Source organism: Aspergillus pseudonomiae (assembly GCF_009193645.1).
Source record: "Aspergillus pseudonomiae strain CBS 119388 unplaced genomic scaffold BDV37scaffold_62, whole genome shotgun sequence".
NCBI lineage: Eukaryota > Fungi > Ascomycota > Eurotiomycetes > Eurotiales > Aspergillaceae > Aspergillus > Aspergillus pseudonomiae.
Window position 1 is genome coordinate 41,406 of NW_022476054.1, and position 22,172 is coordinate 63,577.

Here is a 22,172-nt window from a genome sequence, read left to right on the forward strand (position 1 = left end):
GGACAACAACTTATCCATACCATTAATATGTACAGAGTACCTGAAGACACTAATACAAAAACATAATCAACCCCAGAGCGGACGGATTCCGCACTTCCGCGCCGGCTGACAACTGCTTACAATCAATTTGCAATTCCAGCCCAGCATCACTATTGGCTACACCATATAACATGTAAACTGTATAAAATAACCTGGAATCCAATAAATCCCACCCAGAACTACCAACAAAACCAACATCTATATACCTAGTAACGTCTAGTACCACTCCGAAGCTAAAAGAAAAACATTATATATGTCTTCCGAACCCACCACAACCCCAGCACAACAACAATCACCCAGAAAACCTTCCCCGCTCACAGCGCTCGCCATCCTCACCGTCCTCATCGCAGTATCGCTGGCCTTATTCATAGGCTACAATACCAACAATAACACAGAGGAGTACCGGGACTCCCGAGCCGCCAATCTGTTCGGTCTTAAACGGTTTTTCACGAGTGCTTCTCCCGCTGTTAGTAGGGAGGTCTCTAAGAAAACAGCTGGTAGTGAGAAGATGGGTCGGACGCCGATTTATTTTTTGAGTCATGGGGGTGTAAGTTTGATCTTTTCTGTGGAATTTTATTTGAAGAGAGAGAGAGAGAGAGAGAGAGAGAGATGCTGACTATCTATACCAAAGCCGAATGTCATGTACCAGACGGATCACCCGGCGTATAAGAAGCTGGGGCAGATCGGCAAGGAGATTACGACCAAGGTGAAGCCCAAGGCTGTGGTGGTTTTCTCGGCACATTGGCAGGCTGGCAGGGATACGATTCAGGTTAATACGGCTGAGAATACGGATTTGATTTATGAGTATGTCTTTCTCTTTCATCGTCTTGTGATTTTTGGGTGAGGATAGGGTGATGTGTGCTGACTTTCGGCTAGTTTCTACGGCTTCCCCAGCCATTATTACAAGGAGAAGTACCCCAATGTGGGGAGTAAGGAGGTTGCGAATAAGGTGCTTGATCTGCTTGGGAAAGCGGGGATCAAGGCGGAAGGTGTGAAAAGAGGATTGGATCATGGTGTGTGGGCGAGTTTCAAGTGTGGTAGGTTCATCCTCTTTGCGAGAAATGGTGCTTGATGTGGCGCACGAGAAACTAATCGCATATAGCATTCGAGCCTGAGTCGAACCCGTTGAACGTGCCCATTGTGCAGGTTTCGTTGTTCAAGAACGAGGATCCTGTCGCGCATTACCGGCTCGGAGAGGCCGTGTCTAGCCTCCGCGATGAAAACATCCTCATCATCGTCTCTGGAATGGCGGTCCACAACCTGCGCGATCTGTTTTTCTCCATGAACGATTCGCGGCCGCTGCCGTACACCACCAGCTTCGACGAGGCGTTGAAGAAAGCGGCCACGGCTCCCCCGGCGGAGAGAGAGCAGGCTCTGGCGGATCTGTTGAAGAGACCCGATGCTCGGCAGGCACATCCAACCTTTGACCATCTGCTTCCCATTCACGTTGGCGCCGGAGCTGCGGGAGACGATGTCGGTAAGAGGCTGTGGACGCTGGGTGAGGGCAGTATGAGCTGGGCGCAGTTTAGATTCGGTCAGGTAGCCAACAGTAGTAGTTCTCTGTGAATTAGATGGTATAAATAGAAGAGATTCCAGGCGTCCCTTGAGTGTTTCGAAGTAAATTGAATTTTCCAATTCATCTATAGATACAATGGTTGACGATTTGAACACGATGCATGGACATATACGGAAGTGCGGAAAATTCGCTATGACGACTCCTTCACGAGCTTGGTAAGTTTTTCTTCGATCTGTGCATCCGACAAGCCTGTACAGGTTTGATATTAGTAATTGTAACCAAGTCAATTAGAACAAATAACCCCTTACCATTCAATGGCTCGAGTGTCTCCTTGCCAAATGCTGTACATCACTCCTGTATTAGTCTTTTCCACGTCGCTTGCCATTGTAGTTACGATTGCAGCATACCGTATCTGGCGTACACCTTAGGCAGAGTACCGCTGGCCTCGCGGATCAGAATGGGGACGTGAGGGTTGTGCTTCTTCATGGTGGGGTATGCGCGCTGCAGGAAGGTCCTGTTGGGTGTTATTTGTGAATCCCACGCCATGCTTGACCAGAAATTGTATCTCCGAACACACCTTGTGGGAGCGCTGTGCTCTGAAGTCTGACAGAAAAGGAAGCGCAGCTCCTTCAGACCCTTGGTGAAAACGTATTTGCCGGACATTGTGAAAGGGTAATGACGGAAGACCGGATTAGGAGGATAGACGGCGATAGGCAATGAGAGTAAGAAGCTGCTTCCCCGATCAAACGGATCAAAACAGAGCTGGGGTATCAATTGGAGCCAACGGAGGGGTGATCGAGCGATTGAAACGGTGATGAATTGAGGTCTGAGGCCTTGGACCAATCCGGTCAAGCGTGATTGTCACCGCTTACCTCAGCCGGAAAAGAGCCGCAACCCCAACGATTGAAAGCATTCCCGACGGCGACCGCCGACGTCGGCTTCATCTCTGATATCCTGTCCTTCTGTTGATTCACTTACTTCTTCTTCTTCTGTCAATCTCCACTCCTCTATTTCTATTCCCCAGAGTTGAAATTGATCCTCTGGTGCGACCTGACATTGCTAGTCTACACCCCGGTTGAGAGCCCATCTCCACTTCTCCGCCTTCCGGCATTTGTCTCTCCCTTCCCCATCTTCTTCGCTCCTCACTTTCACGATGTCCTCCCGCGTCGGTCTTCGTTTCTTCCAGAACTCTCGCGCTGCTTTTCGCAATGCGCAGCGTCGCTTTGGCGCCGGACGCCGCTTCCAGAGCTCGGATGCCGCCGCTGAGCAACAGAGCACTTTCCAGCGTATATGGAACAGCCCCGTCGGTGTCAAGACGGTGCATTTCTGGTATGTTGTTTATTTTCTGGGCAGCTGTATAAACTCTTTGGGTTGATTTACCATTCTAATGCTTGCTGCTCTAGGGCCCCTGTCATGAAGGTATAATTTACACCCTCCCTTGCCGGACGCCGTTACGCACCACAATAAGGAACACGATAACCGCGTCGGCGGCCGCAATTCGCGAACTTCACCGATCCATGGATATAGCTGACTTTGCTTAGTGGGCTCTGGTCATTGCCGGTATCTCCGATCTTAGCCGTCCCGCCGAGAAGCTGTCTTTGACTCAGAACGGTGCCCTGACGGCTACCGGAGCCATCTGGACCCGCTGGTGTCTGATTATCAAACCTAAGAACTACCTGTACGTTGATCTCAGAGAGCGCAGCCCCTGAGATATACAATACTGATTCGCCCAGGCTTGCTGCTGTCAACTTTTTCCTCGGATGTGTCGGTATCGTTCAGGTCGGCCGTATCTACAACTACCACCGTAGCCTGGATGAATCTCCCGTCGAAGCCATCAAGGCGATGGAACACGAAGTGGTTGACTCAGCGAAGGAGGCCGCCGTGAAGGCCGAGGCTGCTGTTGAGAAGAAGTCCGCATAAATCGGTTCAACTGGTTCTGCCAGATGGGACTCTACCACGCAAGGGGGCCCGACGAGGGTCTAAAAAGGAAACTGTGCATCAGGGAGATAGACCGTCGATTGACGAGCTTTTGGGTGGATCTGGGCATCTAGCACTCGATAGACAGTACTTCGGGGGCTCTACTGGTTCAACGCAACATGGCTGGCGTTCTTGTTTGTATATATTAAATCAGGGCTGCACTGGTTTCCCGCCGAAGACGTTAGATAAACCGAATTTATCTAAAAATTATCTTCCCTTATGCCGGCCCACAAGATACTGGGATATGTAATCGAATGCCGAACGGTCACGTGGAAATAATCAGTCCTTCGCTCTACGGAAGACGAAGGATTTAGCCCTAATATATACAGCAATGCACTTGTTCCTGGAGTTGGACGATCTTAACCCTTTTTTCGTTTCCTAAGATACATACTACATTGAACAGCACACCGAAAGTGAAAGGTCCAGAGTCTGAATAAATGAATAGTATCCACTCATAGACGTGAGGTTATGTCATGCCAACCCCAACATCGAAAGCAACCCCGGAAAACTCCACATGAACAGCAACACGTTCAACCAACCCTAGTCGAGTCACTGAGTATTTCCCCCATAAACACGCCCAGCCATGAATCCGGGGCTTGAAGACGGAGGAACGATCGACCAATTTCTCCTCCCAATCGGATTAATCCCGGCCATATTATCCCTCCTATCAGAAGCGGCAAATCCCAACCCTATACAACATCCGGTGATTTGGGCCTTCATTTCTCCGATACAGCTTGTCTTATGATGAATCCTGCAGAGCTTCAATGCTCTCCACTTTATTTTCACCCGTTGGCGCGAGGATTGGCGGGAAGTAAATGAATGGTTTTATCCTAGTGGCCTCGTTGACAAGTGCGAGCTAGAGTATGTCAGCCTGTTTACCAGAAATAAAACCTATATAATTGCCTATAGCCCCGTCTCTACCTCCATCTGCACTTTAAGCCCGTGGTAAACACCTCAATCCTGTAGCGCCTACATAGTAGACAGCGCCGTCACGAAACCGAGCCCAGCCATTGATTGACCTCCTCAACACCCACCAAGAACAAGAGCCATGAAGCTCACCCAAGCAACCACCCTCCTCCTCTCCCTAGGCTTAAGCCTACCGGTAGAGGGCTTCTCCTTGTCCCGGACCGACGCAGTCGGGCCCAAACCACCATTCCGACCCCTTCCGGCCAGTTCACCGCGGCACAAGACTTGCCATGTCCACAGCAACGGAGACGGCACGGACGATGCACCATACATCCTCTCAGCCCTGAAGCAATGTAACAACGGTGGCAAGGTCGTCTTCGACGAAGACAAGGAGTACACGATTGGCACCGCCTTGGACATGACCTTCCTGAAGCACGTCGACCTGGGTATGTACAAGGATAGCACCGCTTCACCAACATCGCAATGCACAAGAAAACTAACCAGACGAACCCAGAAATTCTCGGCAAAATCACCTTCACCCCCGACACAGACTACTGGCAAGCGAACTCCTTCAAACACACGTTCCAGAACGCAACCACCTTCTTCAACCTCGGCGGCACAGACGTCAACGTCTACGGCGGCGGCGAGCTCAACGGGAACGGCCAGGTCTGGTACGACCTGTACGCGGAGGATGCGCTCATCCTGCGGCCCATTCTCGTCGGCATTATCGGGCTGCACGGGGGCACGATCGGCCCGCTGAAGCTGCGGTATTCGCCGCAGTGGTATCAGCTCGTTGCGAATAGTTCGGATGTGCTGTTCGATGGCATTGATGTTTGGGGGTATAGTAGTAGTGAGCATGAGGCGAAGAATACGGATGGATGGTATGTTTTCCTTTCTTTTGGGTTATCTCGCGCTGGACGTGCTGATAATGATGGATAAGGGATACGTATCGGTCGAGTAATATCGTTATCCAGAACTCGGTCATCAACAACGGGGATGGTATGTTTTTTTCCCCCCCTCTCGGCCATCATTGTGAATGCACTAACCGAAGGAATTGGAAAGACTGCGTCTCCTTCAAACCAAACAGCACCGAGATCCTCGTCCAGAACCTCCACTGCAATGGTTCCCACGGTATCTCCGTGGGCTCACTAGGCCAATACCCAGGCGAAGTTGATATTGTGCAGAACGTCCTCGTCTACAACATCTCCATGTATAATGCCTCTGTACGTCCCCATACCTGTCCCAATATTCTTCAAGAAGATCAATCCACTAACAAGAGAAAAAGGACATGGCCCGCATAAAGGTCTGGCCCGGTGTGTCCAGCGCAATGTCCGAAGATCTCCAGGGTGGAGGCGGCCTCGGCAGCGTCCAGAACATCACCTACGACCACATGTACATCGAGAATGTGGACTGGGCGATTGAGGTTACGCAGTGCTATGGACAGAAGAACCAGACGTTGTGTAACCAGTATCCGGTATGACTTTCTTTCGTATTCATAGGGGGGAGATGATGTTTGGGATATGTTATAGAAGGGACGGGTTTGGCTGACTTGGCTTGGAACAGAGCAACCTTACGATTAGCGATGTCTACTTCAATGATCTCACGGGTGTCACATCTGCAAAGAATGACCCTAACGTGGGAACGATTATTTGTTCGAGTCCTGATGTGAGTTTTGTTTCTTGGGAAGGGTACATGGGATGCTAACGGTTTAGGTTTGCTCTGGTATTCATGCCACGAATATCGATGTCAAGAGTCCTAAGGGGAACAGTGATTTTATTTGTACCAATGTGAGTTGCTCATACTGTGTGTGTACTGAGATTGCATGGGCTAATATTGTATAGGTTGATGAGGAGTTCTTGGATGTTAAGTGTGCTTCGTCCAGCTAATTGGATGTGTGTGTTGGTCACTGAGAGGAACAAGGCCTGTGCAACGATTTGGAATTGCAAATCCACCCCCGACTCTATGCTGTGGTATTTAGAATGTCCCTCTAAAATTAAGTATATGTATTCGTAACGCCCGAATGCTCTAGTGTATCGTACAATCATGCATCCATTCCATCGTGTATACAGCGAGCGCCTGTCCAAGAAAGAACAAACGAGAAAAAGAAAAGAAGAAGAATCGAATGAGTCGTTGTACTGCGACTCATTCATAAAGCGTCATTCGTTGTCGTCCTTCAGCAGAACTTTGAGTTGCTCCAGCTTGTCCTCACACTTCACTTCCATGCGCATCACCACGTCCACACTCTCTTTCTTGGTGATCAGGAGCTGCGACACAAGCCAGAAATGGTAGCCGTTCTTGTAAAAGCCCATGGAGGCCCAGTCATGGCTGGAGGTTGCACTGCGCAGCCTGGTCCAGTGATCATGCCACCGAGAGAGTGCTATGCGTATGGAAGCGAGTGTAGAGTCCTCTGGTATCGCCGAACGATAATTATGGGCCCGAGAGCCGTGTATCTGTTGGGAGTGCGGGACGCGTGTTTTTGGCACTGTAGTAGCGAGAAGTGTCATGTGCGTGTTTATGAAAGCGTAAAGCACTGTTTCCCGTCAGATAGTGGTGGCATGCAGGAGAGCATCTACTTACAGTGAATCAACATGAACGTGTCCAGGATAGTGAGTTTGGCGAGGGTTTCTGCAACGGTAGAGCCGGACGTAGAAGGTGATGAAGCCCGGCTGCTTTCTTCTTCTTCAAATAACATTTGGAAAGCTTCGGACAGGGTTATATCCCGGGATAGTTCGAAGTTGGGTTCCTGGAATGGATGCGCCGATTCAAATACAGGCTCCACGCAAGGCAACGCGCACTCCATTTCGTTATGAGACAACCGGCATGGATAGTTCGAATAGAACGAGAATGCGCAGTCTAGCAGCGAGATTAAGTTGATAGCGCTGTGAAGTGGTTAGTGACATCATGAGTTCAAAGGATGGTAGCTCGACGTACCGTATACGACACTCCCTCTGAATCCATAAATACTCATGAAGACGCTCCTCAGGTCCATGCTGAAACGCGGGTAGACCCATTCTGCGCGCAACCTGTCCCTAGTCAGCCCCGACGAACCACACTGCTGATTTGCACCAACCCTACCTTGATGACTTCGCTAAACCGATTTTCCATTGCTCGGTTCCGTGACGTACGGCTTCCTGACCAGTACTGACATATCACCATGAGGAATGCAGCCTGTAGATTCTGGAATTGAACCCAGCAATTAGGATCGTCATCAGCATTTTGGACCCCATAATATGTCGAACTGATCTCATTTTCGCTCGAGAAAATTCCGCTGGAGAAGACAAACAGTTCCGCAAAGTCGACTAGTCGCTGCGCAGCGTCCAACTCTCTCTTATCCTCAGTATACTTGGCACCCATGAAGCAAACCGACGTGAGAAGCGATAGCGACACGGTCCTCGGGTCAAACGTTGGAACATGGATCATTGGACAATTGGGCTGCCAGTACTTGAAGTACAATGCCATATACTTCCGCATGCGTGTAGGTGTTAGAAGGAAGTTCAGCAATTCTGAAATCTCCTCCTGCGTCTTAGCATCGAGACGAAGGGACCAAACTTTCGTCAAAATCGCCTGTATCATGGCAGTTGCAAACGGAGCTTCATGTCCGTAAGCGGGCTGCTGTCCGGTCAATCTGAGATCGGAACCTTGCGTAGAGGGTGCCATGGACTGATACGCCATCCCGCTTGTATATGGATCATTCGTTGACCTATGGGGATCTCCGAACGGGCCATTAAAGAAATCGAGAAAGGTGTCGTGGAAGAAAGATAGAGCCATCGGGTCTGACTCAATGTATGTTGGTGCGTATTCCAGATAATTTTCCTTTGTCGAGTAGTCTAAGATGGAGCTGTCGGCTTCCTCAAAGCTCCTTGGGCTCTGATAATCGTTGAGCGTACGGGGTCGGTCATTGCTGGGAGGGAGGTTCCAGTGTTCTGTGAAAGTGTCTGTGCCTCCATTGAGGAGGAATTTGATCGATCCCCGATCTGACGACGGTTCTTGGTCGTTGTTCTTGGAAGATACTGAGCCTATACAACCATGAGCACGCCGTCCGGAAAACATGGAGGTCTGTAAGTGGTGCTTATACCTTCCGCTTCATGGTCTTTCACTTGGTTACGCTCATTATTGCAATGGAGATTTCTTTTCTGACAAGAACTGCAAGGCCGTAGGCCATCGCATCGCAGCTTCATCGAGGTACACTATATGCGATAGGCCGTTAGAACTAGAGCGGGTGGATAAAGCAATAATTGGGATGGACTTGCCGATTGGCACGCATGACGCCTTCTGCCTCTTTGTCCAGTTTCGGGAATCTTTCGGTCTCCTCGTTGAGCGCAGTCCGCGTAGTGGTCCCGTAGATTGTCACTATATGAGAGTATCATCAATTGATTGCTGCGACCGACTGGTAGCTAAAAGGATATTCTCTCTGGAGAGGATGACAAAAGTGAAAACAAAAAGAAAGAAAAAAGAACAGAGACAGATAAGAGAGGAATTACAAACCATCGAGCGAATGATTCATTGCAAAAAACGCATGAGTATGGCTTTACTCCGGAATCTGCAAGTCAAATAATTCACCAGTTAGTTATGACCGGGGAGGTCCATCGGCCACAGCGGCGTCGCCGAGACCGGGGCCAGACAAAGGCGCAAAGACGAACATACGGCGCAGATGGTGGCGCTTAAGATGGTCAATGCGGGTGAAACCTCGCTGACAGATGGTACAGCAGAAATGCTTGCTTGCAGAGGATTTCATGGCGAGAGTTTGGCGTGCATCGGGGAGAAGAAATTCTGGGGTAGAACGGAGAGGGGGTGTTGATAGAGGAAAGACAAAGCGATGGGGACCTCTTGGAGGGGGGCGAAGTGGAAATCCAGTGGGGAATTAACTCAAATGGGGGCAATGAGATGATTTCTCTGAAAGACTGGGAACAAGAAGATGAACCAAAAGATAAGTTGTTGAGGGAACCATGGTCTCATAAAATCCATTATCAGAAACTGGGATTTCTAAATCATGGGAAAAAGGTGAGATTCTTATTGCATGAATTCTTACCATGAGTTACCTGAAACAGACGCTGCGCCTGTCCCGCTACGTAATACACCGTTTCCGACCGTAGTCAATATTGCCGTCTCATTGGTTCACTTCGGTATTGTCGTTACCCACTAGCGTTTGAACTTTCAATACCGTGACCGTACCAACGGCTCCTGAAAAGCCGTGAACGGGATGCGTTTCGTCAATCCCACTGCCGGCTTTCTCAGGAAGGGATCCACAATGATCTTCGGTATGCGATTTATACCTTCTTTGGATACCTATACCGAGTCCATTATGGCACCTGCTATACTTAGCTATCTATACCGAGTCTATATTATATCCATCCTATAATGTGATGGGCTGATGGCAGGTGGTCACAGCGCAGACTATTGAGTTCTAAACACAAGGTATGAAACAAAGACCACGACCACTTCGATACCCGTGAAGAGCAGCAAAAACAGGAACAACAGGCTTTGATGCGCAAAATCTATTTCATTGCGAAAAAAAATCATACTAATAGCCGCAGATGATTATACTAGGATGGACATCTGAAGAGGGGCTGGATCCCTCGCCACCGATCGGCGTCGTTGGCATGCGTTCATTAAGCCCCTGAGGCAGTATTCAATAACTGTTTCGGATAATCAATATGATCGTCATCTAAGTAGTCGACGTGGATTGTTTTGTTCTTCTCATTCTCCGTCCACCCGTCCCCAATCCATCCGTTGGGGTTATCGTTCACGTACTCATACGTGAATTCCTCCCACCGAGGGTGTGCGAACACTTTCAGCGAATGAAGGGAAGATCCTATACCTAGTTAGCATTTGAACGACTGGGTGATTGTTCTAGAAGCATCTTATGCATAGCAAGGCACACTGACCAGGCCACAGAGCCGTCACCCTACCATCCTCGGCTCCCCCTTTGTACCAGCTGCTACACTTCTGCCCGAAGACTGTTCGGGTGAAGTATTGATCGCAATATCGCGTGAACCGATCGACCGCCTCTTTCTTTACCATTATTGACCGTATATTGTCTCGTTGCATTTTCTGGACACAAAAGGTGAAATAATCTATTGCCTTCTCAATTAGGAGCAAGAGGTTGCCATCGCCGAGTGCTGAATTGGGACCCAGACTGATGAAGTAGTTGGGGAACCCATCAACCATCATTGAGAGATATGTCTCCGGGGTGTTTTTCCAGCGGTCTGCCAGGGATATGCCTCCCCGTCCGATAATTGGAAATCGCGGTGCGAATGTAGTGTCGAACCCGGTGGCACAAACAATAACGTCAGTGGGATGATGTGTTCCATCGGCTGTGATGATCCCATCGGCATCCACTTGGACAATATTGCTGCTGATGATGCTCACATTGTCTTCCGTCAAGGCTTCGAGGTAGCCAGGTCCGGGTGTCAAGCGGCGGCAAGCAGGTGGGAAAGACGGCACCAAACCACTTAAAAGCTCCGGTTTTCTCGATAGTCGCCGCTTCATGTTCTCCAGGAACACCTCCCTGGCTCCAACCTGTTCCGGCGTACCTAGCATAGTGGTGCCATGGACAGATTGCAATTCGAGTTCAATCTCTGTGTATCAGGTTACAAGAGATTCTCGGCGGATATGACTTGCGATTATCTTACCTTTGCGAAATTGTTGGTATGCTTGGTGATCCTTCTTGAATGTCTCGATCTCTTCCGGAGTGAACGAGACTTTCACAAACCGTTAGAAAGCTACAAAACTAGCGGGAAGGAAATACATACAGTTCTCTATTTCGACACCCCGCTTATCTATCTCCTCACGAGCAAACGTGGGCGCGATCCATGTCCGGCCTCTTACATAATGGTCAAGATGTGCCACTTTCGGTAACATTGCAGGGACAATCTGGATCCCACTAGAACCGTTCCCGATCACCGCGACCTTCTTACCCTGTATATGAGCTGGTTAGTCATGGTTCGGAGCAAGCTTTAACTGAAGTTTATCTCACGCTATAATCATAGCTCTCGTCCCAAGCAGCACTGTGCAAAAGCTTCCCTTTGAAGTCATGGAGGCCAGGGATATTGGGCCATTTCCAATTGTTTAGAGCCCCCGTGGCTGAGATAAGTACATCGCACTGGTCTGAATATGTTGAGCCGCCATCGGTGTCTTGAATCTTTATAAGAGAAAGTCAGTTACCATCATTTGGGAGTAAGGAGAAGATGATGATTCATATTTACCTGCAACTGCCACTTGCTCTTTTGCTCATCCCACACCGCTTCGCTGACTTGATGTTTGAGTTTGACATACTCCATGCAGCCAAATTTGTGTGCCACCCGTTTCCAATATTGATGGATCTCTGGGGATGAAGCATAGAATGCTGACCACTCCTTATTAGGTTCAAATGTAGCTTGGTAGGTGTGGGCGGGGATATCTATTAAACAATATGTATTAGATAGGGACAACTCATAGCACAATGTAGGGCTAGAGATAGGGAGTTTAGACGTACCACATGCGCAGCCCGGGTATCTGTTTTCATACCATGTTCCTCCAATGTCCGCGTTCTTCTCATAGACGCAAATGTCCACATTGGGGATTCGTTGTCTGAATCGGATGGAAGAGATGATCCCAGAAATGCCTGATCCAATGACGACTACCCGTATAGGACGACTCTCATCAACCGAACGCGGCTCAACAAAGTCTCTGCTAGGTGATTGAGACTTTTTGTGGACAGTCTCGACACCAGCAGCTTGAGCCAGCAGGCGTAACATAATTGAGGTTTCCGCTCAAGGGGTATATTCAGACAGTGAGAACAACGAAGGGATATATGTCGAATCTGGCATACAGAAGAAGAGGGCGAGCAGGCTTGAGACTGGCTCCTAGCGTTGCGAACACTCTTTTAAAACGCAAGTCAGGAATGCTGTATGTGCGTTGTGGCCGGCTTTAATAGATGCTTCGGGCCAGCAGCCAATGCAATACTTATAACCATTCAGAGATCACAAATGCCTCTCATATACCCACTAGATGCCAGTGGTATCCCCACAAATGGAGATTGATTGCCGATCTCCTCCCCGTGTCCCCAATTTCCCCCCGAGCAGGCCCGGGTCCGGGGAGAATAACAAATGGTTATTCATCATAAGGGTTCATTTTCCGAGTATAATTGACAAAGTTCTTATAGTAAACCTTGCGAGCAAAGCTTCGTACTGTAACCTCGGTTACGAGTGTGTATATTTTTTGTGCTATACTCGCGTTGTCAGCAGCTGACGAGTCAAATGGGTAGAGAAGGAATATGCTATACTAAACTAAGACTATGGCGTGGGCACCTAGAAACAAGGAATGCTGCATTGTCGTAGCGAACTTTCCTTAGCTAGGAGTTCTTAGGGCTCGGAGTAGAGATACCATGTCTGGTGGCCCTTAACATGGTTTGTTATAGATACTGCCAACTCATCACATCTTGTAGTACATCTTGTACGCGACCATCCCCGGGTTACTGTGCGAACAACAACTATTAGTATTACACAAAATCAATGCACATGCCTTCGCGCAATAAGTTCTCACAAGCAAACCAATTTCTGTTCTATCCCGCAACCCCAGGTACAGTAAAAGAAAGCCAGTGGATACTCCACCCCCGGTCTCGGGAATCCCCCGTGGTTAAAACAAATTGCGGGGGTGGAAGCTTGGTGTGCTCTCCTCCCCGAGATGGTGTTGTGATCGGATACTGTCAAACCAAAGGAGCCGGGGTTGGTCGATCGAATAGGGTCCCTTTGGACAGTGCTATGATGCTATCGTTGGGGTTGGCGAATTGTATGTGCTTGCATTAATCCGTAAATCCGTACGGCACTGAACGGATGTTGAAAATTGGAAGTCGGTAGAGTACTAATCGTAGATCCAGACATTGGGGAAGTGCGGAATTACGGCGCGTATGGAGTCGTGTGGAGTCTATGGACAGCGTGTCTCATTGGAGAACAGATCCCTGTCCGCTCTCGTGAGAAGGTTAAACTTTATTGGCACCGGAGAACCCCCGGCAGGTAACCATGTCGCGTTTCAACACGGCATTTCTGCGTATTGTACTAGTACTGTCATGCCCACTTTCGTATTCTCCCGAGTCATGTATTTATGTACCAAACGGACTACAAGCTCGGCTAAATCGTTGACGCAAGTCCAGCTCCGCCCACGAAATCGCCTTGTGTGTATGGTGTACTCATACTAGGTATGCATACACGCATGCTTCGTTTGGTCTAATGCTTCTTGCCGCAAGGCAATGACGTCGTGGCCGAACCCCCTGATTCCACTATGCTACATAAATTCTTGACCACGTACGAAATGACGATCAGGGCATTGGTGATGTTCAAGTAATCAACAGTCAGCGCAACGTCCCCGCCAAAAACTGGGGAAAGTATAAGGCCAAAGCCAATCATGAGGCTGGGGTTAACTACTGGGCAGTCCGGTACACTTCTTAATAATCGAGACTCGAGAGCAACGCCTCCCACACGTTCTTGAGCCCCCACTCACGATCATTGGGGATGTTTTCCCGTTTGGGCCATGTCGAGACTTCGAAGCATTATATTTCTACTACCATTCCAGCCGGAGACAATATATAAATCCCAAGTCTCCGCGCTCGCCCCCGTACATCTATTAACCCCTTAACCGGTCACGATTCGAATCATTTTTAACATCCCTCTCTCATGCCTGTATTCACCGAGTACTCTGCGGCGTCGCGGGAACTGCGTGTGCTTCCCTCGTTTGCCCCACCATTGCCCCGCCTCTCGTCACCCTTTGCTCGTGTCGACCAAGCAGACAAATATGAAGTGGTCATTGTTGGCGCTGGTCCAGCGGGACTCATGTTGAACTTGCTCCTGGCACGATACGGACTAAGCGACGACTCGCTGCTCTGTGTTGATGCGAAGCCCGGAACCCTCAAATCAGGTCAAGCCGACGGTCTGCAACCTCGCACTTTGGAAGTGCTGAAGTCCCTCGGAGTCGTAGACGAGATCATTAACGACGGATGTCACATGGAAGAGGTGGCATTTTGGAACCCTTCCGCTAACAAGGACGAGATAATCGAAAGAACATCGATAGTCCCCGATGTTGCCGTTCCAGCGCGGTACCGGCATGAAGTGACTATTCACCAAGGTCGAATCGAACGGATTATAGAGACGGATTTACTGCGTTATTCAAAGCGTGGTGTCCAGCGTAATACTAAACTTCTTGATGCCCGGATTGATGAAGCTGGAAATCCTGAGTTCCCTGTTGTTGCTGACCTAGAAACGGATGGGCAGCGCAGAACCGTGCGCGCGAAGCACCTGGTTGGTGCCGATGGGGCGCATTCGATGGTCCGTCGGTGCATGGGACTGCAGCTTGTGGGCGAGTCGTTAGATCATATCTGGGGTGTGGTCGATCTGGTCGTGGATACAGATTTTCCGGACATCAGGAGACGGTGCGCCATTCATTCACCAGCGGGCTCAGTGATGGTCATTCCACGTGAGCGTATTGCTACTGGTGAATATTTGACTCGTCTTTATGTCCAGGTGCCCGAGGAAGCTACGCCAGACCTGGACCAGGTTCCCGTCAATGAGACTACCACTCCAAAGGCCGATGCTCGGGCTCGGAGAAGTAAGGTTACCTTAGAAAGCATCTTCCAATATGCAGAGGATGCGTTCAAGCCATATTATATTCGACCGAAAGAGGACGGGGCCGTGGACTGGTGGGCCGCGTACCAGATCGGCCAGCGAGTATCAGATAACTTTACGGTCAAGGACTCCAAGGGAGTTAACCGGGTGTTCATTGTAGGAGACGGTAGGACACAAGAACCCCGATAAGCTTTGAAGTACACCTGGCTGACAGTTTCTTTTTCAAACGATAGCGTGCCATACTCACAGTCCCAAGGTACGTGGCAATACTCTTTATCTATATAACGTTACTCATTTGCTTTCACACAGGCTGGACAAGGAATGAATGTTTCCATGATGGACTCATACAACCTAGCGTGGAAACTAGCCTATTCCATCAATGGTCTTACCCCAGATTCTGCAGTATCTGGGAAACCTGATTCCCTCTTAGACACGTATCATGTAGAACGCCACACCATCGCGCAGGAACTCATCGAATTCGACCGTGCGTTTTCATCCATGTTCTCAGGCAAGATAGGGTCTGGAGAGGATGGCGTGGAAGGTCTAACCCATGACCAATTCCTTGAGGTCTTCAGCACTGGAAACGGGTTTACCAGTGGCTGTGGTATTGAATACCCGGAAAACTTGACCGTGGAGAAGGAGCTAGGACAAGATATCAAGAACCCAGTCATTGGCACAGACTACCTCTCCGGAATTCTGCGTCCGGGAAGGAGACTATTGGACGTACGGCTCAAAAGACATGCCGATGGGAACCGGCGTCATCTGCAAGATGGTACGTTAATAGCTTATAAAAGTTCATATCTGGCTTGCCTAGCCATATACCTGGTTCAGAAGTCTAACCATGCGCCGCAGATTTTCTTTCAACCGGACGATTTCGAATTCTTTGCCTTACCTCATCAGACTTGCTAGATCCTAAGGGAATATCTGCTAAGACGTTGAGATCCCTTGGAGCCTCTGTTATCCCACACTTCCCAGCCTCCACGCTTGAGCAGGTGGTTATCCACCCTCGTCTTAACAAGACCTTCACATGGCGCAATGTGCCTCAGGAGCTTAAGAAACACTCCGAGATGCGGTTCCACAGCGGCTATGACATCGACGATGTCTATAAAATCTACGGTGTGGACCCAGCCCAGGGAGCCTTGGCCGTAATTCGGCCTGATGGATATGTTGGGACAATTGCAGCGTTAGACGACGTAAACCGGATTGAGAGGTATTTAGCAGGATGCTTGAGAAAGATTTAGATATAGAGTGTTATATACTACAAAACGTACCATGACGACCGGAATCGAGACAATTTAGATGAGGGCACAACAGTCCACCACGAATAACTGCCTATCTTGTGCTCGATTAGTATGTCTACATGGCGGTGACTGACTGACAAGATAAGGAAACTTGGAACCTGCAGAAAATCACTAAGCACGGCAAGACATGACAACTCAGACAGGCCTGCACCCTCATCTTAACTGAAGTTTTATGGGACAAGGGATCCTCGGCTAACAGGGTCAGTTCACGGAGACCATGCTCTAGGCCTTCTAGACTGGCGTGTCCAACCAATGCCAGATGAGTCACGGAGATCGTCACCAGACCCATGATTCTTGCAGATGATGATAATGAACTGATTCGCTTACCTCGCCGGCATGGCAGGATTTCAAATTGGAACCCATACTGTTCAAAAATTGTTGAAATCAGGGCTTCCTGATTATTGTGAGTTGGGATTCGGAGTCAATATGATTGGCTCACTGCAGGGCCACCTTGAGACTGTCACGCATCACGTGCCATCAAGATGCCGAAGATCCGATTCTAGATAAATCCAGTTGGACAACTTGGAATCTCCTCACTGAGTCCTCAGCAATAGACGGGCCAAGCCGCGCTGCTCCACAATTATCGTCGGGAGTCGGGGTGCCGTCCAAAAATATTCCATACATATTCAGTGTCAAGCTTTCCTCCTAGCCCAATCACGGCTCTCAGAATTGCAAAATCTAGCAAAGATGCTCCACTGTCGGTGTTAACGTTTGCAAAATCCGTCACTATGATGGATTATCCTAGGGTTATGCTGTACTACGCTTCGTTGGATGCTTTTATTGGTGGTTCGCTGGCAGGGTCAAAATGATTCGGGGTATATCGTGTGGTTCCCGTCTCGTGTTTCATTTCTCCCGTTCTGCTTTTTCGTGAATCAAAAATTTCTCCTTGGCTTTCCTGGATACATTGCTGGCTATGGCTGGTAGTCATCGGACGTTAGGTACTGGACCTGCCAGACCACGGTCTTCGTCGTCCTCTACTCTCAACTCTGAGCCGCATCTACCAACCACTGAAGCGCCCCGTCCAGGTACTGCACGCTCAACGGAGAGATCCAGCTCAAGAACTATACAGAATGTCTCGCATAATGGTGGAGCTGGCGCCGGACAAACTCCCGACGATCAATCTGTACTCCACAGTAGTGTTGCAACTGAACATGGTGCAGTGGTCCTCAAGGACGGGGCGCCACAAAGTGAAAAGAATGGAAACGAACATGGCCTTGAAGCTGTGAGAGACCCAAAAGAGCGGGGGATTGACTTGGAAAAGGGTGCTCAGACTACATCTAGCCTAGGGAAGTCAAACAGTCCACAGGACTCCAAACTAGTGAGTCTCTGCGAGCTCCTCTGGTTACCATGATCAGTTACTGATGACGTAGGTTACATGGTCTGGTCCTGACGACCCTGACAACCCTAAGAATTGGCCAACGAAGAAGAAATGGGGAGCTGTTTTGATCGTATCCTGTTTTACGTTTATCTCCCCGGTGATGTCGTCTATGGTTGCACCTGCATTACAAACCATGAAGTCCGAATTCAATATTGAAGATGAAGTGACCTCCCAACTCATGCTGTCCATTTTCGTCCTGGCGTATGCATTTGGCCCGCTATTCCTTGGGCCCTTATCTGAGATCTACGGAAGAGTCATTGTTTTACAGCTTGCGAATCTATTTTTCCTTATTTTCAACATCGCCTGTGGCGTATCTAAAACTGCGGCGCAGATGATCGTCTTTCGGTTTCTGGCTGGTCTAGGCGGCAGTGCCCCTTTAGCCGTAAGTACTGCAGATCATTGCGTATATATCGGTTTACGATCTAACAGCACTTAGATAGGTGGCGGTGTCCTCTCTGACTGCTTCCTACCGGAAGAACGCGGTAAAAGTATTGCTATCTATAGCTTAGCACCTCTCCTCGGCCCAGCTGTGGGCCCGATTGCTGGCGGCTTCATCGCAGAAAGGACAACATGGAGATGGGTATTCTACGCCACATCCATCGCTGATGGTGTCATCCAAGTCATGGGTCTTTTCTTCTTGCGCGAGACATATGCCCCTAAGATCCTCAGGACACGAGCGAAAAAGCTCCGCAAAGACACAGGAGACACCTCCTACGAGACCGAAGCTGAGCGACAGAACAAGACTTTACCTGAGGTTCTAAGAACAGCGCTTGTTCGCCCGTTCCGCCTTCTCGCAACACAACCCATCGTCCAAGCCCTTGCGATATATATGGCCTTCGTGTACGGTATCTTATATTTGATGTCATCGACATTTCCGGCCCTATGGACTAGCCCGGAGTACTATAATGAGTCCACTGGCATTGGCGGTCTAAACTACATATCTCTTGGGGTAGGGTATTGCCTGGGCTCTCAGATCTGTGCACGGCTCAATGACCTCATCTATCGCCGTCTCAAAAGCCGCAACAGCGGTACAGGAAAGCCGGAATTCCGCACCCCGCTACTATCTATTGCCGCCATCCTCAACCCAGTTGGCCTTTTCATCTACGGATGGACCGCGCAAACCCACTGTCACTGGATTGTCCCGAATATCGGTGCCATGCTCTTGGCTATGGGCAACATAGTTGCCATGCAGTGTATCCAGACCTACATTGTCGATGCCTACACGCGATTCGCGGCTAGTGCGATGGCCGCTGGTTCATTCTTGCGCTCCATTGCTGGATTTGCGTTTCCACTTTTCGCGCCGTACATGTACCAGGCGTTGCATTATGGGTGGGGGAATAGTTTGTTGGCTTTCATATCGATCGCCATTGGTATCCCAGCCCCGATCTTCTTGTGGAAGCATGGGGAGACGATGAGGAAGATGAGTACCTATGCTGCGGGTTAATATCTTTATTATTTAGATAAGTAATGCATAATGTATTTACGTGTTGAAGTGCTTGCTTAGCTATTTGCTATACTGCAAGTAATATACAAGAAGCTATTATTATGTAAGATTCTGGCTTATCTCTGGAGAGCTTTGTATTTGCTCATATCTATCTGGAAGGGCCTCACCTTCCTATCTTGATATGATCGGTTTGCTCGGTTTGACCACTTGGTACCCATGTGACTTGATCTTTCCAAGTCTGCTTCTATGCAAGCCCCTCAATCGTCTCAGGCCTTACCCCTGGGCGTGTATCAATGAAGTTGCTCACACTATCCAGCACGATTACCAAGTGATTACTTTTATACATTCGATCTTTTTCCCATTTCGTGCCACCGGCGATTATAGCAAAGGTGCCCAAACCCTAAGAAATCGATGTACGGTAAATCAGTGCATCATTGTATGACAATGTTGCCTGTATTTAGGTGAGGGTTCTAGCCCTGCTATTCCAAGTGCAGCCAACTCTACTGATAACACCATATCTCCCGGTTCGAGTACAACACTTTTCGACGAGCGTCTATCTCATACTTCACCAATGAATTCTATCGATTATGCCCAGTACACTTTCAATATTTCCTTTTGTATCATCCGGTATGAAAATTGCATAAATGAATACTAGAAAGGTGGCAACTCATTGACGAGGAATACCACATTGATTGTTTCAAAAATGTACTATCGAGAAGCGAATACTAGATACTTTGATCCAAACTAGACCCAAATATCCAGAACATAGAAGAAAAAGAAACACGTCGATTGAACCAACAGATCCAATCACCTGTATCCTACAAACCTCCTTTAAGCAGAGGCACTAGCCGAAGGCATAGCACCAGAAGGAGCTCCAGAACCACTGGGAGGAGCACCGCCACCACCACCCATACCCATACCAGCGTTCTCATTCTCAACACCACCATCCTCAGTCAGGTACGCAGCAGCGGTAACAGAGCTGCTCTCAGAGGCATCAATACCAACGGAGATCCAGCCAAAGATACCCTCCGAGACATCGTCACCGAGGAAAACGTACTCGACGAAGGGGTCAATGGTGTCGGCCTCCTCGGCGAGAATGGAGTCCTCAGCGTTGGTGGTCAGTTCCTGGGTGTTGGTGGAGTAAGGGGCGGTCTCTTCGACGACGGAGATGAGGTCCTGGTCGAAGAAGATCTGGCCCACGTGCGAGGTCTTGGTGTTGTACAGGCCGGTGATGGTTCCGTTGGGCAAAACGGAGGTCTCGTTGGCCGGGTGGGTGAGCACTATTTCCCCCTTTTGATCAGTAATCCTATATACTAGCAGAATTGGGAAAATGAGGGGAGAAAGTAAGTGAGCAAGTACGTACCGTGGATGTGGGTAGCACGGCCGGTATAGTGACCGGGGAAGATGGTCTGGAACTGGACGATACCCTCGTTGTTAGTCTTTTGGAGGCCGCGGAGGAAAGTTGCGTCGAGGTTAGTTTCGTCGCTGCTGTCGCCGTTTCCACTAGCAGTCACGCCCGAGTAGACACCCTTTGTTTTTCTTTGTCAGTGCTTGGGTCTGTTTTGAGCAGTGGTAGCTAGAGGGTGCTTACGGTGGCGTTGCAGTGCCAGAAGTCCAGGTAGACCTGGGGAACAGGCTCACAGGTGTTGGTGTCGATCAGCTGGATGTCCAGGTAGAGAGGAACACCCGCCTGGTCCTCAATGATGTTGTTGCGGATCAGCTCGCCGGACACGTCTGCTTGTGTTAGATGGTGTTGATTGGGTACGGAGGTAATGACGTACAGTAGGGTCCCTGGGTGACATCCGGGGCGAGGATGCAGGTGGCCTCGGAGGCGAAGAGGACCTCGGGGTCCGTGGAGAGGTTGACATCCTGGGTGGAGTGGTGGGTGGTGTTGAGGACGGTGTCGAGGTCTCTGGCCTTGAGGAAGTGGGAGCCTGGTCCGGAACAGTCAGTATGCGGTGGCGATGCATGGAGTTGGAGGCCATACGGGACTGCAGGCCCATGCTGCGGCGTAGGTTCTTGACGGCCTGCTCACGACGGGCGACGTTGCGCTGCTCCTGTCCGCGAGCACGCAGCTTGGTAGCACACTGGTCCAGGCTACGAGAGCGGAGAGGAGCGTTCTTCAGGAAAGTAGCGCGCTCAGCGGCCTCGGCCTTGACGTCGTGGCCCGGATGGGCAGAGACGACGCTGGCAAGGCCAGCCAGGCCAGCGACGAGGGTAGAAGCGAGTTGAACCATGATTGAGAATTGGTACTAATACACGATTGGTGTGGAGGGAATGGGAGGAGATAATGTCTTGATGATCCGCCAGAAACTCTCGAGCGCAAAGCTGGATTTATACCCCGTTGACCTTGGTGGCATCCATATCGAACAAGGAGTGCCGCGGCTTCTAGCTGACGCAATGCCCATAGTGCACCCTGTCTAACCCGTCGAATGGGGCGAGGAGCATTGTTCAGCACCCCCGGCCCAGGCAGGAGAGCATCCAAAATACCGTGCTAGCGCCGGCTGAATGCAATAGACTACCGTCGAACCGACATAGCTTGTTTTAGGGCATCTCCAGCCCAGTCAGAAATGGGGCATGATCGACGTCGGCTGACGAGGCAACGTCCTCTAGGCACTCTCATCCATTGTTCAGAAACGATGGATAGCCCGACTAGAACAAGCACGGACGTAGCAAGTGGGGGGAGCAGAATAGTTGCAAGGCATAAGAAGGACTCCGCCGTGGCGTAATCTCAACAGTATGCATCGTGAATGCTAAATTGTCCGTGGATCAAGCTCACTCGACACAAACACCCGGTGGCTTGGCACAGCCGGAGTGATTAATAGGCTTAGGATGATTGGTGGCTATTCCTCGGGCATGGTTGCGAAGCCTTGTCGATCCATTATTCTCGATGTAATTGCGTATTCGCACTCGCTGTGCCACAGGAGTCTGGTCTGTGTGCGTGCATCTCTAGCATCCAGGCACAAGATGTCTTGGCACAGCGGAGCTCTTCCGAATCAGCGGAAGCGGTAATTGA

The 22,172-nt window shown here is 49.7% G+C and overlaps 8 protein-coding genes across 8 annotated transcripts; 4 read left to right on the forward strand and 4 right to left on the reverse strand.

Annotated features, from left to right (window-relative positions):
• Window positions 1–253: 253 nt before the first annotated feature.
• BDV37DRAFT_254526 (DODA-type extradiol aromatic ring-opening family dioxygenase) lies at window positions 254–2,345 on the forward strand. Its single transcript, XM_032082644.1, has 7 exons — window positions 254–586; window positions 671–843; window positions 916–1,076; window positions 1,142–1,803; window positions 1,863–1,896; window positions 1,963–2,071; window positions 2,135–2,345. The coding sequence occupies exons 2-4, from the start codon at window positions 680–682 to the stop codon at window positions 1,603–1,605; spliced, it is 789 nt and encodes a 262-aa protein (XP_031938847.1). The 5' UTR covers window positions 254–586; window positions 671–679; the 3' UTR covers window positions 1,606–1,803; window positions 1,863–1,896; window positions 1,963–2,071; window positions 2,135–2,345.
• Window positions 1,608–2,345, reverse strand: BDV37DRAFT_177712 (L51/S25/CI-B8 domain-containing protein). Its single transcript, XM_032079439.1, has 4 exons — window positions 2,133–2,345; window positions 1,963–2,069; window positions 1,864–1,896; window positions 1,608–1,804 (listed from the first exon to the last, which is right to left on the reverse strand). The coding sequence occupies exons 1-4, from the start codon at window positions 2,216–2,218 to the stop codon at window positions 1,746–1,748; spliced, it is 285 nt and encodes a 94-aa protein (XP_031938848.1). The 5' UTR covers window positions 2,219–2,345; the 3' UTR covers window positions 1,608–1,745.
• A 171-nt stretch (window positions 2,346–2,516) lies between these two features.
• BDV37DRAFT_254530 (mitochondrial pyruvate carrier family protein) lies at window positions 2,517–3,752 on the forward strand. The gene is made up of 4 exons (XM_032082645.1): window positions 2,517–2,884; window positions 2,959–2,974; window positions 3,097–3,233; window positions 3,289–3,752. Exons 1-4 carry the CDS (start codon window positions 2,709–2,711, stop codon window positions 3,473–3,475), a joined length of 516 nt encoding a protein of 171 aa, XP_031938849.1. The 5' UTR covers window positions 2,517–2,708; the 3' UTR covers window positions 3,476–3,752.
• Window positions 3,753–4,580: 828 nt separating this feature from the next.
• On the forward strand, window positions 4,581–6,324 carry BDV37DRAFT_285552 (putative extracellular exo-polygalacturonase; the record flags this gene model as incomplete). Its single annotated transcript, XM_032087756.1, has 8 exons — window positions 4,581–4,884; window positions 4,953–5,319; window positions 5,379–5,437; window positions 5,501–5,661; window positions 5,724–5,912; window positions 6,002–6,103; window positions 6,151–6,225; window positions 6,280–6,324. 8 exons carry the CDS (start codon window positions 4,581–4,583, stop codon window positions 6,322–6,324), a joined length of 1,302 nt encoding a protein of 433 aa, XP_031938850.1.
• Window positions 6,325–6,865: 541 nt separating this feature from the next.
• Window positions 6,866–9,173, reverse strand: BDV37DRAFT_273547 (fungal specific transcription factor domain-containing protein; the record flags this gene model as incomplete). The annotated part of the gene is made up of 7 exons (XM_032085077.1): window positions 6,866–6,920; window positions 7,012–7,317; window positions 7,370–7,461; window positions 7,514–8,454; window positions 8,514–8,581; window positions 8,689–8,788; window positions 9,083–9,173. The coding sequence occupies 7 exons, from the start codon at window positions 9,171–9,173 to the stop codon at window positions 6,866–6,868; spliced, it is 1,653 nt and encodes a 550-aa protein (XP_031938851.1).
• Window positions 9,174–10,047: 874 nt separating this feature from the next.
• BDV37DRAFT_296168 (flavin-containing monooxygenase) lies at window positions 10,048–12,174 on the reverse strand (the record flags this gene model as incomplete). Its single annotated transcript, XM_032090060.1, has 7 exons — window positions 10,048–10,250; window positions 10,324–11,016; window positions 11,071–11,139; window positions 11,191–11,356; window positions 11,415–11,579; window positions 11,644–11,837; window positions 11,913–12,174. 7 exons carry the CDS (start codon window positions 12,172–12,174, stop codon window positions 10,048–10,050), a joined length of 1,752 nt encoding a protein of 583 aa, XP_031938852.1.
• A 1,914-nt stretch (window positions 12,175–14,088) lies between these two features.
• BDV37DRAFT_273549 (putative phenol monooxygenase) lies at window positions 14,089–19,156 on the forward strand (the record flags this gene model as incomplete). Its single annotated transcript, XM_032085078.1, has 7 exons — window positions 14,089–15,199; window positions 15,267–15,289; window positions 15,343–15,733; window positions 15,771–15,805; window positions 15,951–16,226; window positions 17,705–18,094; window positions 18,149–19,156. The coding sequence occupies 7 exons, from the start codon at window positions 14,089–14,091 to the stop codon at window positions 19,154–19,156; spliced, it is 3,234 nt and encodes a 1,077-aa protein (XP_031938853.1).
• Window positions 19,157–19,987: 831 nt separating this feature from the next.
• BDV37DRAFT_296169 (intradiol ring-cleavage dioxygenase) lies at window positions 19,988–21,968 on the reverse strand (the record flags this gene model as incomplete). The annotated part of the gene is made up of 5 exons (XM_032090061.1): window positions 21,144–21,968; window positions 20,938–21,090; window positions 20,748–20,890; window positions 20,520–20,685; window positions 19,988–20,436 (listed from the first exon to the last, which is right to left on the reverse strand). Exons 1-5 carry the CDS (start codon window positions 21,391–21,393, stop codon window positions 19,988–19,990), a joined length of 1,161 nt encoding a protein of 386 aa, XP_031938854.1. The 5' UTR covers window positions 21,394–21,968.
• Window positions 21,969–22,172: the final 204 nt, after the last annotated feature.